This window comes from Pecten maximus, chromosome 9 (assembly GCF_902652985.1).
Source record: "Pecten maximus chromosome 9, xPecMax1.1, whole genome shotgun sequence".
NCBI lineage: Eukaryota > Metazoa > Mollusca > Bivalvia > Pectinida > Pectinidae > Pecten > Pecten maximus.
In genome coordinates, this window is record NC_047023.1 from 3,422,638 (window position 1) to 3,441,078 (window position 18,441).

At 38.8% G+C, this 18,441-nt stretch overlaps 1 protein-coding gene across 2 annotated transcripts in view; it reads left to right on the top strand.

Moving 5' to 3' along the window:
• The first annotated feature begins 8,905 nt into the window (after positions 1-8,905).
• LOC117333860 (fibrillin-2-like) overlaps positions 8,906-18,441 on the top strand; it is a 125,240-nt gene continuing 115,704 nt past the window's right edge. The window contains exon 1 of one of the 2 annotated variants that reach the window (XM_033893276.1): positions 8,906-9,506. In XM_033893276.1, the coding sequence (XP_033749167.1) occupies positions 9,367-9,506 (140 nt within the window). In that variant the 5' untranslated portion in view covers positions 8,906-9,366. The remainder of the gene's footprint in view (positions 9,507-18,441) is intronic. The other variant, XM_033893275.1, reaches the window with a different exon arrangement.

Here is an 18,441-nt window from a genome sequence, read left to right on the forward strand (position 1 = left end):
AGATAGACCAGTGAGTGAGGATTTTGTTGGTGTTGGCCTTGTCGCTACCAGACGACGCTGAATACCTTGTGACGATTTATTCCAGAAGAGCGACACGATAAAACAGCTAGTTAAATCAACATTTCCTACTTTTCTTTTCACATAAATGACATTTATTACCTTTTATCTACGAGAAATGGGTATCAAGTTTAATTCTTGTATATACGACTGTGTGTAAGAATTCAGTACTGTGCTGAGCCCGCAATTGGCTTCTACACACTAACTCTGGCTTGTAACAAGTAAAAATGTTTACTCCGTCTGTTTTAAAATCTAAATTAATTAAAAATATCTCCTGTGTACCTGCAACCAGCACCATCCTCATTAAGATGATTATCATATCTAAAATTGATTATCAGCCGATAACAGTAGAATACAATAATATTTTAATACCTGATAGTGTAATGCAATGACGGTGTCATACAATGTTACTGTTATACAATGTTACTGTCACACAATGTTACTGTTATACAATGTAAATATCATACAATGATACTGTTATACAATGGAAGTGTTATACAATGTTACTGTCATACAATGTACTGTCATACAATGTTACTGTCATACAATGTTACTGTCATACAATGATACTGTCATACAATGTTACTGTCATACAATGTTACTGTCATACATTGTTACTGTTATACAATGTTACTGTTACACAATGATACTGTCATACAATGCTACTGTCATACAATGTACTGTCATACAATGTTACTGTCATACAATGTACTGTCATACAATGTTACTGTCATACAATGTTACTGTCATACAATGATACTGTCATACAATGATACTGTCATACAATGTTACTGTCACACAATGTTACTGTCATACAATGTTACTGTCATACAATGTTACCGTCATACAATGTTACTGTTATACAATGTTACTGTCATACTGTCATACGATGTTACTGTCATACAATGTTACCGTCATACAATGTTACTGTCATACAATGTTACTGTCATACAATGTTACTGTCATACAACGATACTGTCATACAATGATACCGTCATACAATGTTAGTGTTATACAATGTTACTGTCACACAATGTTACTGTTATACAATGTAAGTATCATACAATGATACTGTTACACAATGTTACTGTCATACAATGTTACTGTCATACCATGATACTGTTATACAATGTTACTGTCATACAATGTTACTGTTACACAATGATACTGTCATACAATGTTACTGTCATACAATGTTACTGTCATACAATGTTACTGTCATTCAATGTTACTGTCATACAATGTTACTGTCATACAATGTTACCGTCATACAATGTTTCTGTCATACAATGTTACTGTCATACAATGTTACTGTCATACAATGTTACTGTCATACAATGTTACTGTCATACAATGTTACTGTCATACGATGTTACTGTTATACAATGTTACTGTCATACAATGTTACTGTCATACAATGTTACTGTTATACAATGTTACTGTCATACAATGTTACTGTCATACAATGTTACCGTCATACAATGTTACCGTTATACAATTATACTGTTATACAATGTTACTGTCATACAATGTTACTGTCACACAATGTTACTGTCATACAATGTTACTGTCATACAATGTTACCGTCATACAATGTTACTGTTATACAATGTTACTGTCATACTGTCATACGATGTTACTGTCATACAATGTTACCGTCATACAATGTTACCGTTATACAATTATACTGTTATACAATGTTACTGTCATACAATGTTACTGTCATACAATGTTACTGTCATACAACGATACTGTCATACAATGATACCGTCATACAATGTTAGTGTTATACAATGTTACTGTCACACAATGTTACTGTTATACAATGTAAGTATCATACAATGATACTGTTACACAATGTTACTGTCATACAATGTTACTGTCATACCATGATACTGTTATACAATGTTACTGTCATACAATGTTACTGTCATTCAATGTTACTGTTACACAATGATACTGTCATACAATGTTACTGTCATACAATGTTACTGTCATACAATGTTACTGTCATTCAATGTTACTGTCATACAATGTTACTGTCATACAATGTTACCGTCATACAATGATACTGTCATACAATGTTACTGTCATACAATGTTACCGTCATACAATGTTACTGTCATACAATGTTACCGTCATACAATGTTACCGTCATACAATGTTACTGTCATACAATGTTACTGTCATACAATGTTACTGTCATACAATGTTACTGTCATACAATGTTACTGTCATACAATGTTACTGTCATACGATGTTACTGTTATACAATGTTACTGTCATACAATGTTACCGTCATACAATGTTACTGTTATACAATGTTACTGTCATACAATGTTACTGTCATACAATGTTACCGTCATACAATGTTACCGTTATACAATTATACTGTTATACAATGTTACTGTCATACAATGTTACTGTCATACAACGATACTGTCATACAATGATACCGTCATACAATGTTAGTGTTATACAATGTTACTGTCACACAATGTTACTGTTATACAATGTAAGTATCATACAATGATACTGTTACACAATGTTACTGTCATACAATGTTACTGTCATACCATGATACTGTTATACAATGTTACTGTTACACAATGATACTGTTATACATTGTTACTGTCATACAATGTAACTGTCATTCAATGTTACTGTCATACAATGTTACTGTCATACAATGTTACTGTCATACGATGTTACTGTCATACAATGTTACTGTCATACAATGTTACTGTCATACCATGTTACTGTCATACAATGTTACTGTTATACAATGTTACTGTTACACAATGATACTGTCATACAATGTTACTGTCATACAATGTTACTGTCATACAATGTTACTGTCATACCATGTTACTGTCATACAATGTTACTGTTATACAATGTTACTGTTACACAATGATACTGTCATACAATGCTTCTGTCATACAATGTTACTGTCTTACAATGTAAGTGTCATACAATGATGGTGCATTTACATTATAAAGTGTAATAGTTTAATCATTGAAAGTGTAAAAGTGTTATACATGTACATTAATATTGTTCTACAACAAATACACGATACAGTGATACTATATCATAGTTATAGTATAATGTAATAAAAATATTATACATATCATAATAATTGTATATAATATAATGTACAATTATAGTATCATTAATAATTTACTACATGATAATATTATAAAATATATCATGGAATATTTAAATGTTTATTTGTTTTATTGTGGGTTGTTTGGTGTTAAAACAAAAGGGAAAGAGAAACATATATTACAGGGTACTAGTAGTTTGGTGACGGGATGGATTATCAATATCAAATATAACACAACTCTTATCACATTTAAAATATAGGGTGTTAACGTGTCGGTAGTCCAATGACTTTATCCCGGACAATCGCATTAAAACCGATAAAAGTCATTGACCTTTAGTAAGATATTCCTTAAACCTCAATTCAATATATTATGTTCATAGCGAGAACCTGTGTGGCCACTGCCAAAAATATCAATAATAGACAGAATGTCCAAAGTGGCCCAGGATGACTGTCACAGGCTGAATTTTGATTTATTACGTAACCAATGACAACGCCGTAACAACTGCTAGCATTACGTCTCCATTGACAACACTGTATAACCGTAGATGTAGCGTCACGTGCCCATTGACAACACTGTATAACAATAGATATAGCGTCACGTGCCCATTGACAACACTGTATAACCGTAGATATAGCGTCACGTATCCATTGACAACACTGTATAACCGTATATGTAGCGTCACGTCTCCATTGACAACACCGTATAACCGTAGATGTAGCGTAACGTCACCATTGACAACACTGAATAAAAGAAGATGAAGTACTTTTGTACCCCTCGTCTATATAACGTGTCTATCACAGTACCCCTCGTCTATATAACATGTCTATCACAGTACCCCTCGTCTATATAACGTGTCTATCACAGTACCCCCTGTCTATATAACGTGTCTATCACAGTACCCCTCGTCTATATAACGTGTCTATCACAGTACCCCTCGTCTATATAACGTGTATATAACAGTACCCCTCGTCTATATAACGTGTATATAACAGTACCCCTCGTCTATATAACGTGTCTATCACAGTACCCATCGTCTATATAACATGTCTATCACAGTACCCCTCGTCTGTATAACGTGTCTATCACAGTAACCCTCGTCTATATAACGTGTCTATCACAGCACCCCTCGTCTATATAACGTGTCTATGACAGTACCCCTCGTCTATATAACGTGTCTATAACAGTACCCCTCGTCTATATAACGTGTCTATCACAGTACCCCTCGTCTGTATAACGTGTCTATCACAGTACCCCTCGTCTATATAACGTGTCTATCACAGTACCCCTCGTCTATATAACGTGTCTATCACAGTACCCCTCGTCTATATAACGTGTCTATCACAGTACCCCTCGTCTATATAACGTGTCTATCACAGTACCCCTCGTCTATATAACGTGTCTATCACAGTACCCCTCGTCTATATAACGTGTCTATCACAGTACCCCTCGTCTATATAACGTGTCTATCACAGTACCCCTCGTCTATATAACGTGTCTATCACAGTACCCCTCGTCTATATAACGTGTCTATCACAGTACCCCTCGTCTATATAACGTGTCTATCACAGTACCCCTCGTCTATATAACGTGTCTATCACAGTACCCCTCGTCTATATAACGTGTCTATCACAGTACCCCTCGTCTATATAACGTGTCTATCACAGTACCCCTCGTCTATATAACGTGTCTATCACAGTACCCCTCGTCTATATAACGTGTCTATCACAGTACCCCTCGTCTATATAACGTGTCTATCACAGTACCCCTCGTCTATATAACGTGTCTATCACAGTACCCCTCGTCTATATAACGTGTCTATCACAGTACCCGTCGTCTATATAACATGTCTATCACAGTACCCCTCGTCTGTATAACGTGTCTATCACTGTACCCCTCGTCTATATAACGTGTCTATCACAGTACCCCTCGTCTGTATAACGTGTCTATCACAGTACCCCTCGTCTATATAACGTGTCTATCACAGTACCCCCTCGTCTGTATAACGTGTCTATCACAGTACCCCTCGTCTATATAACGTGTCTATCACAGTACTCCTCGTCTATATAACGTGTCTATCACAGTACCCCTCGTCTATATAACGTGTCTATCACAGTACCCCTCGTCTGTATAACGTGTCTATCACAGTACCCCCTTAGCTTCATAACGTGTCTACACAGTACCCCCTCGTCTGTATTAATGTGTCTATCACAGTACCCCTCGTCTATATAACGTGTCTATCACAGTACCCCTCGTCTATATAACGTGTCTATCACAGTACCCCTCGTCTATATAACGTGTCTATCACAGTACCCCTCGTCTATATAACGTGTCTATCACAGTACCCCTCGTCTGTATAACGTGTCTATCACAGTACCCATCGTCTATATAATGTGTCTATCACAGTACCCCTCGTCTATATAACGTGTCTATCACAGTACCCCTGTCTGTATAACGTGTCTATCACAGTACCCCTCGTCTATATAACGTGTCTATCACAGTACCCATCGTCTATATAACATGTCTATCACAGTACCCCTCGTCTATATAACGTGTCTATCACAGTACCCCTCGTCTATATAACGTGTCTATCACAGTACCCCTCGTCTATATAACGTGTCTATCACAGTACCCCTCGTCTATATAACGTGTCTATCACAGTACCCCCTCGTCTGTATAACGTGTCTATCACAGTACCCCTCGTCTGTATAACGTGTCTATCACAGTACCCCTCGTCTATATAACGTGTCTATCACAGTACCCCTCGTCTGTATAACGTGTCTATCACAGTACCCCTCGTCTATATAACGTGTCTATCACAGTACCCCTCGTCTATATAACGTGTCTATCACAGTACCCCTCGTCTATATAACGTGTCTATCACAGTACCCCTCGTCTGTATAACGTGTCTATCACAGTACCTCACGTTTGTTTAATGGTTTACTGAATATGTTGACAATTCATGATTAGGAGCTGTCCAAGAGAAGTAAATATTTTGAAATGTCTAGAAGAAAATTGACTTGTCCGACTAGACAAGTTTCATTTATCTTTAAGTACCTATTCTTGTTAACAAACAATTATTGACAATCGCCAAAATTCCACAGATGTATGACGCCGGCTACTGTGAGGACGGTCGGTACTTGGACAGAGTAAAGCATCCAATGGTTTTACGGTGTAATTAAACCTGGTGTATCCTGTTTACGTTAGATGATATCGGCAATACCCAGTCCGATACATCAAGGTTATCTCACCTAACTATCACTCTCACAAAGCACTGTAAATTATTTTCTCAAATTCGTGAAAAAAAAAAAAGTTTAAAAGAAATTTGAAAAAGTAAAAGGAAATATCGTGTGATTCATCGATGAGTAATGTGGAAATATTTGCAACTGAAGCAATTTCGATAGCGTAAAAAAGTGACAGAAAGGGAAAAGAGGGGAAAAAACGTAAGTATAAAAAGCCGTTAAATTATTATGAGGAAAAAGACGTTTTCATCCCACTACACAGGAAGAGTGTTATATTGGTTTGCATCTGTTGCTGACAATCTGATGGGAACCTCCGGATACCCCACAAAGCGGGCTCTTAAAGCCACGGAAAACTCCAACTAATGTTTACATAAAGTTCCTTGTCTAGGTCGGTTTCGTGAGGGGGCGTAGCCCCGCGGTGTTACCATATTGCAACTGATGCCGAGAAAATGTGCACATGCATTTTTATGCCAGCTTACAATTGCATCCATTTCTCAAAATAGAAGCACTCTGCGGAACAGCTTGATGCGTGTTAAGTTTTTGAATAGCACTTTTATCTTACCTCGAATACCGTATCAACTGGGGAAACTGCATTTGATTCTATGTGTTGATATAAAACGCCCGCTTGAAATAGAAACATACATCTGATAAATTACGTGTATCCGCAATAGATAATGTTTGTAACGTTAAACATATCTGAAGTTATTTAGCATTGAGTTTTAAATTTGAAATGCTGCATAACTTGTGAAGCGCTTGAGCCTACAACATGTCGTTATGTCGGTCAAACGCCTTGAAGAATAAATCGTGTTTGAATATAAGGACCTTTAAACTGAAAATAACTGTAAATGCAAACTTAATTTATTTTACAACAATTGCGAAACAGGTTATATCAACTTATATTAATCACGCTTGTTGGCCCGGATGTAAGCGCGCGAGGGTCTTACTGTGGGAGGAAACCGGAGTACCCGGGGAAAACCCACGTGGTCGGGCAGGTGACCCCATACCTTTTCACGTCCTATCGGGGAATCGAACCCCAGCCGCCTAGGTGTAAAGCAAGTGTTACCAGTGTGGCACCCGACCACCCTTATACATAATTGTAGAATGGACCATAAGTGAAGAGTGCCGGAAAACAATTCGCCTCCCGCTACATTTTTTAACATTGTTTGGAGAAAGTTGAGTTTTAATTCAGATCACTTTTACAAAAATCACAAATTTTGATCACAACTAAACCTTAACAAATAAATACATGTATTGCGTCAATTATCCGAAACGCTCACAGTAGACAAGGTTCTTTGCGAGTATTAGTATCCTCAAATACACTAGAATACACAGGATTTTACATTTACCAGCTAGAATTGTTCCCGTGGGAGTATACCCGGACCCCCCGTAATTTAGCACCCCCCCCCCCCCCCAACTGAAAAACCAGTATCCGAACTTGACGAAGACCAATTGTGAATATCGCTTAGTCATCCCTGTAGACGTGAATAATACAGGGACAATAGCAATAAAGTATTTTCAAATCTGTTAACGATAATGGGATAAGGAAATCATTTTTTTTAAAGAACGAAATTTTATCCATTTTTTTATTAATATCTATTTGGTTTTTTTTTTACTTGTGATTAATTACAATATACTTAGATCAATTACGTGCAAACCCGGACGAACTGCCCACCCGTGTGATCCCAGTAGCATGCCTACATACAGAACCGTTAATCACAAGGCTTAAGTGAATATAAGGTTCATTCTATAAGAGTCATATATCCTTATAGGTAAGAATGTGATAATAAGGAGGGTGTAGACTTTTAAAACGAAAGGCGAGTAGGGCCATATCGGAGAATGCCAATATTGTTATGTAGGTTATACCTGTTTATGCTGACGTTGACATGTGTCTTTTTGTTACACCTGTATTCTACCTGTAAGCCTATTCAGCTGTTTTGCTTGTGTGATTAATTGAAGTCACTTAATCCCCCCCCCCCCCCTCAGTAAAGATTGTAAAAGTAACCGCAATCATTATGCAGAGAGAACGTTTCGCTAAGTGTATTTGACATTTACATTTTCACATCGGTTCACACCTAAAGTCGTGTATTTGTCGTTTAAACAGCGTCCTCCCACATCCTGGATATAAAGGTGCGAAGTAAGGTGGCCAAATATACAATTTAAAGCCCTGGTTCTATACCATATCTCGGCATTGTGCTGAAAACATGTGAAATCAACGTCCAACACAGTTATCAATTAATTTAAACAGACGCCTTCTCGCTGTGTCGCCTGCTTAAGATAACCGAGGAGTATCCATGATCATATATACATACTCCGCATATTTGTTTATATATTATACCCTTCTTGTATGAAACCGAATGTACACTATGACCTTATACGTCGACCCGGAGATAAAACAAACATCCCCATTAGTGAAACTCTTGTCCCCATCCTTTGGCGGGAGGGCTGTGATATGATCCTCACGAGCGCCCAGAATTCCAGAGTTGACGGCGCAGGTGCTCCCCAGACAAGTACCAGGCTGGCGGTAAACCGGGGGATCGGAACGTTTTCCTGTGTATTTTACACATTAATACACGCGCTTTTATTTGGAAGTTTTCTGAATACATAATAGACGTTTGTTGTATACTGAGTAGGTTAGATCACAACCCAAGGGACTTAATACAAACACGGCGGACTTAATATGGTCTGATTGTACACACAGATCCATGTCACCTGGTTCACACACCGGGGTACTCTGACAGGGGGAAAACTGGTGTTGGACAACAAGTAATTGCACCTCCCCAGTGGAACCGCCGTGCTAGGGAACAGTACGTGTATAGTTTGTTTGGTAGAAAGGGATTCTTGAATGCGCAACATTTGGAGTCCCATTGCCTGAAGCAGGTGCTCGGTTTTAATGAGTAATGATTTGGTTATTGTGTTGAATAATCTTGCTTCGCATCTTCAAGTGTTGTTTCTGAATTGTGAACATGATGAGAGTTATGACAACCATACTGATGGTAATGACCGTTCTGGTAGTGGTCTTGGTGATGGACACAAACGCCCAGGATCGGAGGCGACAGCGGTATTCATGGCAACAAGATAGGAGTAGAAGGCAGCAAGTCAGAGGGTAAGTAAAAGCAATGGGCATGGGGGTAAACTAATGACAGGCGTCAACGCAAAGGACAAGTTCAGTCAATGGAGAGGGGGTTAGATAGTGACAGGCGTCAACAGGGGCACCCGTCAAATCTCTAGCCCGATGTGTCAAGACAGACAGTTGTCAACGTGTCAATACACCGAGTCAGTAAGCTAATTTCGTCCTAAGCTGTATGTCGAGAGAGGGATCTGTTCCGTAGGTAAATAGACCTGTTCAACGAACCCGATAGGACAGATGTCAAAGAATCGTCTTTTGGATTTTAATGGTTTTAAATCGATAAAACGGGATATAATGGCTTGTGACCGAGGACAAATATTGTAATGGTTTTCTATCCATGAAACAGAAATATGAATATTTGAAATGGATTGAAATGTTCACGGTGAATTGGTGAAATGGATTGTAATGGTTACAGTGTATCATTGATGAAATGGATTGTAATGTTCACGGTGAATTGATGAAATGGATTGTAATGGTCACGGTGAATTGATGAAATGGATTGTAATGGTCACGGTTAATTGGTGAAATGGATTGTAATGGTCACGGTTAATTGGTGAAATGGATTGTATTGGTCACGGTTAATTGGTGAAATGGATTGTATTGGTCGGTGAAATGTGTATGGATTGTAATGGTTACAGTGAATTAGTGAAATAGATTGTAATAGTCATGGTTAATTGGTTAAATGGATTACAATATAATGGTCACGGTGAAATGTGTCTGGAATGGTTGATAATCAGTGGTAGTGGTCAGTTTATTCGTAATATGTTTTAATATTTTGTTTAAACATAGCAGCTTCCTGTGACAAAAGGACCATTGAGGTCCTCCAGTAGAACAGTGCACCTAAGCGGGGCCGTGTGATACTGACCTCGACCTTGTAATCACAGTACAGCCACTCAGATCTAACGTGTCCCCTTATAGTGGAGACATAATTCGTAGACATGAAGCTAAATGTAGCACGTTGGCCTTATTTTGTCTGTGGTATATTTGGTCTAGACTTTGATAAATTGCCGCGTTATCTAGGCAAAGTGAAATATGACTACACGATTACGGTTACCTTGAACCAGTCTTTATTGAATGATGCCTCAATAAAATCTCAAACATAAAACCAAACCTTTAACTTTGGTCATGTCCTATTTAAATCTCAAACATAGAACCAAACCTTTAACTTTGCTCAGGTCCTATTTAAATCTCAAACATAGAACCAAACCTTTAACTATGCTCACGTCCTATTTAAATCTCAAACATAGAACCAAACCTTTAACTTTGCTCGTCCTATTTAAATCTCAAACATAGAACCAAACCTTTAACTTTGCTCGTCCTATTTAAGTTACAATGTCGACTCTTGTGTTGTGATTTTTTTACATAGTTCAATTTTGTTAAATTATTTCTTCGTCGCAACGTACATCCAATGTCTTTTGCGCTGAAATACTTCCTTGTTTAATTTAACTGACTATCTAGTACCTTTTCTGTTAATTTGACCTGAACTGCCTCCCTCGCTTATTTAATACAACTACTTCTTCACTTATTTAGTATAACTGCCTACCTCACTTATTTAGTATAACTGCCTCCCTCACTTATTTAGTATCACTGCCTCCCTCACTTATTTAGTATGCCTGCCTTCCTCACTTATTTAGTATGCCTGCCTTCCTCACTTATTAAGTATAACTGCCTTCCTCACTTATTTAGTATAACTGCCTTCCTCACTTATTTAGTATGCCTGCCTCCCTCACTTATTTAGTATAACTGCCTCCCTCACTTATGTAGTATAACTGCCTTCCTCACTTATTTAGTATAACTGCTTTCCTCACTTATTTAGTATAACTGCTTTCCTCACTTATTTAGTATCACTGCCTTCCTCACTTATTTAGTATCACTGCCTTCCTCACTTATTTAGTATCACTGCCTTCCTCACTTATTTAGTATGCCTGCCTTCCTCACTTATTTAGTATGCCTGCCTCCCTCACTTATTTAGTATAACTGCCTCCCTCACTTATTTAGTATAACTGTCTTCCTCACTTATTTAGTATAACTGCCTTCCTCACTTATTTAGTATCACTGCCTTCCTCACTTATTTAGTATCACTGCCTTCCTCACTTATTTAGTATAACTGCCTTCCTCACTTATTTAGTATGCCTGCCTTCCTCACTTATTTAGTATGCCTGCCTCCCTCACTTATTTAGTATGCCTGCCTCCCTCACTTATTTAGTATTACCGCCTTCCTCACTTATTTAGTATAACTGCCTCCCTCACTTATTTAGTATGCCTGCCTCCCTCACTTATTTAGTATAACTGCCTCCCTCACTTATGTAGTATAACTGCCTTCCTCACTTATTTAGTATAACTGCCTCCCTCACTTATTTAGTATCACTGCCTCCCTCACTTATTTAGTATGCCTGCCTTCCTCACTTATTTAGTATGCCTGCCTTCCTCACTTATTAAGTATAACTGCTTTCCTCACTTATTTAGTATAACTGCCTTCCTCACTTATTTAGTATGCCTGCCTCCCTCACTTATTTAGTATCACTGCCTTCCTCACTTATTTAGTATAACTGCCTCCCTCACTTATGTAGTATAACTGCCTTCCTCACTTATTTAGTATAACTGCCTTCCTCACTTATTTAGTATCACTGCCTTCCTCACTTATTTAGTATCACTGCCTTCCTCACTTATTTAGTATGCCTGCCTTCCTCACTTATTTAGTATGCCTGCCTCCCTCACTTATTTAGTATAACTGCCTCCCTCACTTATTTAGTATAACTGTCTTCTCACTTATTTAGTATCACTGCCTTCCTCACTTATTTAGTATGCCTGCCTCCCTCACTTATTTAGTATAACTGCCTCCCTCACTTATTTAGTATAACTGCCTCCCTCACTTATTTAGTATGCCTGCCTTCCTCACTTATTTAGTATTACCGCCTTCCTCACTTATTTAGTATAACTGCCTCCCTCACTTATGTAGTATAACTGCCTCCCTCACTTATTTAGTATCACTGCCTCCCTCACTTATTTAGTATAACTGCCTTCCTCACTTATTTAGTATAACTGCCTTCCTCACTTATTTAGTATAACTGCCTTCCTCACTTATTTAGTATCACTGCCTTCCTCACTTATTTAGTATCACTGCCTTCCTCACTTATTTAGTATAACTGCCTTCCTCACTTATTTAGTATAACTGCCTTCCTCACTTATTTAGTATGCCTGCCTCCCTCACTTATTTAGTATGCCTGCCTCCCTCACTTATTTAGTATCACTGCCTTCCTCACTTATTTAGTATCACTGCCTTCCTCACTTATTTAGTATGCCTGCCTCCCTCACTTATTTAGTATGCCTGCCTCCCTCACTTATTTAGTATAACTGTCTTCCTCACTTATTTAGTATCACTGCCTTCCTCACTTATTTAGTATGCCTGCCTCCCTCACTTATTTAGTATAACTGCCTCCCTCACTTATTTAGTATAACTGCCTCCCTCACTTATTTAGTATGCCTGCCTTCCTCACTTATTTAGTATCACTGCCTCCCTCACTTATTTAGTATGCCTGCCTTCCTCACTTATTTAGTATGCCTGCCTTCCTCACTTATTAAGTATAACTGCTTTCCTCACTTATTTAGTATAACTGCCTTCCTCACTTATTTAGTATGCCTGCCTCCCTCACTTATTTAGTATCACTGCCTTCCTCACTTATTTAGTATAACTGCCTCCCTCACTTATGTAGTATAACTGCCTTCCTCACTTATTTAGTATAACTGCCTTCCTCACTTATTTAGTATCACTGCCTTCCTCACTTATTTAGTATCACTGCCTTCCTCACTTATTTAGTATGCCTGCCTTCCTCACTTATTTAGTATGCCTGCCTCCCTCACTTATTTAGTATACGCCTCTCCTCACTTATTAGTATAACTGCCTCCCTCACTTATTTAGTATCACTGCTTCCTCACTTATTTAGTATCACTGCCTTCCTCACTTATTTAGTATCTGCCTCCCTCACTTATTTAGTATAACTGCCTCCCTCACTTATTTAGTATCTGCCTCCCTCACTTATTAGTATGCCTGCCTTCCCTCACTTATTTAGTATACGCCTTCCTCACTTATTTAGTATAACTGCCTCCCTCACTTATTTAGTATAACTGCCTCCCTCACTTATTTAGTATACTGCCTCCCTCACTTATTTAGTATAACTGCCTTCCTCACTTATTTAGTAATAACTGCCTTCCTCACTTATTTAGTATCAACTGCCTTCCCTCACTTATTTAGTATACTGCCTTCCTCACTTATTTAGTATCCTGCCTCCTCACTTATTTAGTATAACTGCCTTCCTCACTTATTTAGTATAACTGCCTTCCTCACTTATTTAGTATGCCTGCCTCCCTCACTTATTTAGTATCACTGCCTTCTACTTATTTAGTATACTGCCTCCCTCACTTATTAGTATAACTGCCTTCCTCACTTATTTAGTACTGCCTTCCCTCACTTATTTAGTATCACTGCCTCTCTCACTTATTTAGTATCACTGCCTTCCTCACTTATTTAGTATCCTGCCTTCCTCACTTATTTAGTATGCCTGCCCCTCACTTATTTAGTATAACTGCCTCCCTCACTTATTTAGTATAACTGCTTCTCACTTATTTAGTATGCCTGCCTTCCTCACTTATTTAGTATCACTGCCTCCTCACTTATTTAGTATAACTGCCCCTCACATTTATATGCCTCTCACTTATTTAGTATGCCTGCCTCCCTCACTTATTTAGTATTAGCCGCCTCCCTCACTTATTGATAATGTCCTCCTTATGTAGTAAACTGCCTCCCTCACTTATTTAGTATAACTGCCTCCCTCACTTATTTAGTATAACTGCCTTCCTCACTTATTTAGTATAACTGCCTTCCTCACTTATTTAGTATAACTGCCTTCCTCACTTATTTAGTATCACTGCCTTCCTCACTTATTTAGTATCACTGCCTTCCTCACTTATTTAGTATAACTGCCTTCCTCACTTATTTAGTATAACTGCCTTCCTCACTTATTTAGTATGCCTGCCTCCCTCACTTATTTAGTATGCCTGCCTCCCTCACTTATTTAGTATCACTGCCTTCCTCACTTATTTAGTATCACTGCCTTCCTCACTTATTTAGTATGCCTGCCTCCCTCACTTATTTAGTATGCCTGCCTCCCTCACTTATTTAGTATAACTGTCTTCCTCACTTATTTAGTATCACTGCCTTCCTCACTTATTTAGTATGCCTGCCTCCCTCACTTATTTAGTATAACTGCCTCCCTCACTTATTTAGTATAACTGCCTCCCTCACTTATTTAGTATGCCTGCCTTCCTCACTTATTTAGTATCACTGCCTTCCTCACTTATTTAGTATCACTGCCTTCCTCACTTATTTAGTATGCCTGCCTCCCTCACTTATTTAGTATGCCTGCCTCCCTCACTTATTTAGTATAACTGTCTTCCTCACTTATTTAGTATCACTGCCTTCCTCACTTATTTAGTATGCCTGCCTCCCTCACTTATTTAGTATAACTGCCTCCCTCACTTATTTAGTATAACTGCCTCCCTCACTTATTTAGTATGCCTGCCTTCCTCACTGATTTAGTATTACCGCCTTCCTCACTTCTTTAGTATAACTGCCTTCCTCACTTATTTAGTATCACTGCCTCCCTCACTTATTTAGTATAACTGCCTTCCTCACTTATTTAGTATAACTGCCTTCCTCACTTATTTAGTATCACTGCCTTCCTCACTTATTTAGTATCACTGCCTTCCTCACTTATTTAGTATAACTGCCTCCCTCACTTATTTGGTATCACTGCCTCCCTCACTTATTTAGTATCACTGCCTTCCTCACTTATTTAGTATGCCTGCCTCCCTCACTTATTTAGTATAACTGCCTCCCTCACTTATTTAGTATACCTGCTTTCCTCGCTTATTTAGTATAATTGCCTTCCTCACTTATTCAGTATAACTGCCTTCTTCATTTGTTTAGTATAACTGCCTTCCTCACTTATTCAGTATAACTGCCTTCTTCATTTGTTTAGTATAACTGCCTCCCTCACTTATTCAGTGTAACTGCCTTCCTCACTTATTCAGTGTAACTGCCTTCCTCACTTATTTAGTATAATTGCCTTCCTCACTTATTCAGTATAACTGCCTTCTTCATTTGTTTAGTATAACTGCCTTCCTCACTTATTCAGTATAACTGCCTTCTTCATTTGTTTAGTATAACTGCCTCCCTCACTTATTCAGTGTAACTGCCTTCCTCACTTATTCAGTATAACTGCCTTCTTCATTTGTTTAGTATAATTGCCTTCCTCACTTATTCAGTATAACTGCCTTCCTCACTTATTCAGTGTAACTGCCTCCCTCACTTATTCAGTATAATTGCCTTCCTCACTTATTCAGTATAACTGCCTTCTTCATTTGTTTAGTATAACTGCTTTCCTCGCTTATCCTACATAACTTCCTTGCTCGCATATTTAGTATAACTGCTTTCCTCGCTTTTTGTAGCCGGGCTTCCTTCGTTGCTCATTAGAGTTGAACCGCTTCCCTCGTTAAAATGCTCAATACATCAGGGAATTGGTGAAGCAGATAGATGTTTGCTGTACTGTCCCGAGACAGGAACAATGTTATGGTTTCTGTCCCGAGACTGGAACAATGTTATGGTTTTTGTCTTAAGACAGGACGAATGTTATGGTTTCTGTCCCGAGACAGGACAAATGTTATGGTTTCTGTCCCGAGACAGGACAAATGTTATGGTTTCTGTCCCGAGACAGGACGAATGTTATGGTTTCTGTCCCGAGACAGGACAAATGTTATGGTTTCTGTCCCGAGACAGAACGAATGTTATAGTTTCTGTCCCGAGACAGGACGAATGTTATAGTTTCTGTCCCGAGACAGGACGAATGTTATAGTTTCTGTCCCGAGACAGGACGAATGCTATGGTTTCTGTCCCGAGACAGGACAAATGCTATATTTTCCGTCCCGAGACAGGACGAATGTTATGGTTTCTGTCCCGAGACAGGACGAATGTTATGGTTTCTGTCCCGAGACAGGACGAATGTTATGGTTTCTGTCCCGAGACAGGAACAATGTTATGGTTTCAGTCCCGAGACAGGAACAATGTTATGGTTTCTGTCCCGAGACAGGACGAATGTTATGGTTTCTGTCCCAAGACAGGACGAATGTTATGGTTTTTGTCTCAAGACAGGACGAACGTTATGGTTTCTGTCCCGAGACAGGACGAATGTTATGGTTTCTGTCCCGAGACAGGAACAATGTTATGGTTTCAGTCCCGAGACAGGAACAATGTTATGGTTTCTGTCCCGAGACAGGACGAATGTTATGGTTTCTGTCCCAAGACAGGACGAATGTTATGGTTTTTGTCTCAAGACAGGACGAACGTTATGGTTTCTGTCCCGAGACAGGAACAATGTTATGGTTTCTGTCCCGAGACAGGACAAATGTTATGGTTTCTGTCCCAAGACAGGACGAATGTTATGGTTTCTGTCCCGAAACAGGACGAATGTTATGGTTTCTGTCCCGAAACAGGACGAATGTTATGGTTTCTGTCCCGAGACAGGACGAATGTTATGGTTTCTGTCTCAAGACAGGACGAATGTTATGGTTTTTGTCTCAAGACATGACAATGTTATGGTTTCTGTCCCGAGACAGGACGAATGTTATGGTTTCTGTCCCAAGACAGGACAAATGTTATGGTTTCTGTCCCGAGACAGGACGAATGTTATGGTTTCTGTCCCGAGACAGGACGAATGTTATGGTTTCTGTCCCGAGACAGGACGAATGTTATGGTTTCTGTCCCGAGACAGGACGAATGTTATGGTTTTTGTCTCAAGACAGGACGAATGTTATGGTTTCTGTCCCAAGACAGGACGAATTCTATGGTTTCTGTCCCAAGACAGGACGAATGCTATGGTTTTTGTCTCAAGACAGGACGAATGTTATGGTTTCTGTCCCAAGACAGGACAAATGCTATGGTTTTTGTCTCAAGACAGGAGGAATGTTATGGTTTCTGTCCCAAGACAGGACAAATGCTATGGTTTTTGTCTCAAGACAGGAGGAATGTTATGGTTTCTGTCCCAAGACAGTACGAATGTTATGGTTTTTGTCTCAAGACAGGACGAATGTTATGGTTTTTGACTCAAGACAGTACGAATGTTATGGTTTTTGTCTCAAGACAGGACGAATGTTATGGTTTTTGACTCAAGACAGGACGAATGCTATATTTTCCGTCCCGAGACAGGACGAATGTTATAGTTTCTGTCGCAACTAGAGGCTAGACTCAAGTTATTCGTTGCCCTTTGTAGTGTCATGGCTGACATTCCAGTATAATGACACTATAAAACGCCCCCTAAGGAGCCTCAATGTTCAGTGGATCTCGTCTTGAGATGGCCTTCTACAAAACAACCAAACCTAGCAATGAGATGACATATGGACTTTGCCGAGGTGATTCCGATTATTTATACAAACTAAAGTTATACAAACACGAATTTTTGACGGCAATCTGAACGCTAACCATCCATAAAGATAAAAATCCGACTGAAGTTAGTACGTTATACTTCACAACATATGCTTTATATTTAGTGAAAGTCGAGTGCAAATAAATAAACTGACAAAGTATCCCAGGACAGGACCTGTCTCGGATGTGAAGCATATGGTTATTATTTGCTCCGATGCAGAAGCACGTACGGAGAGAGCTGTATTTACGAAGCAGAGGTTTATAGAGAAAATACTACGAACTTGGCCAATAGTTGCCCGGGGTTGTCAGCTAAAGGTTACCGGAAGTATTAGGTGATTACGTTCAATGGACGCCAGGTGGCGCTACAAACGTCAAGACATCGTTCAATTTACACTTTATCTGCACTGTTAAAAGAGTATTATCACAATTTTGATC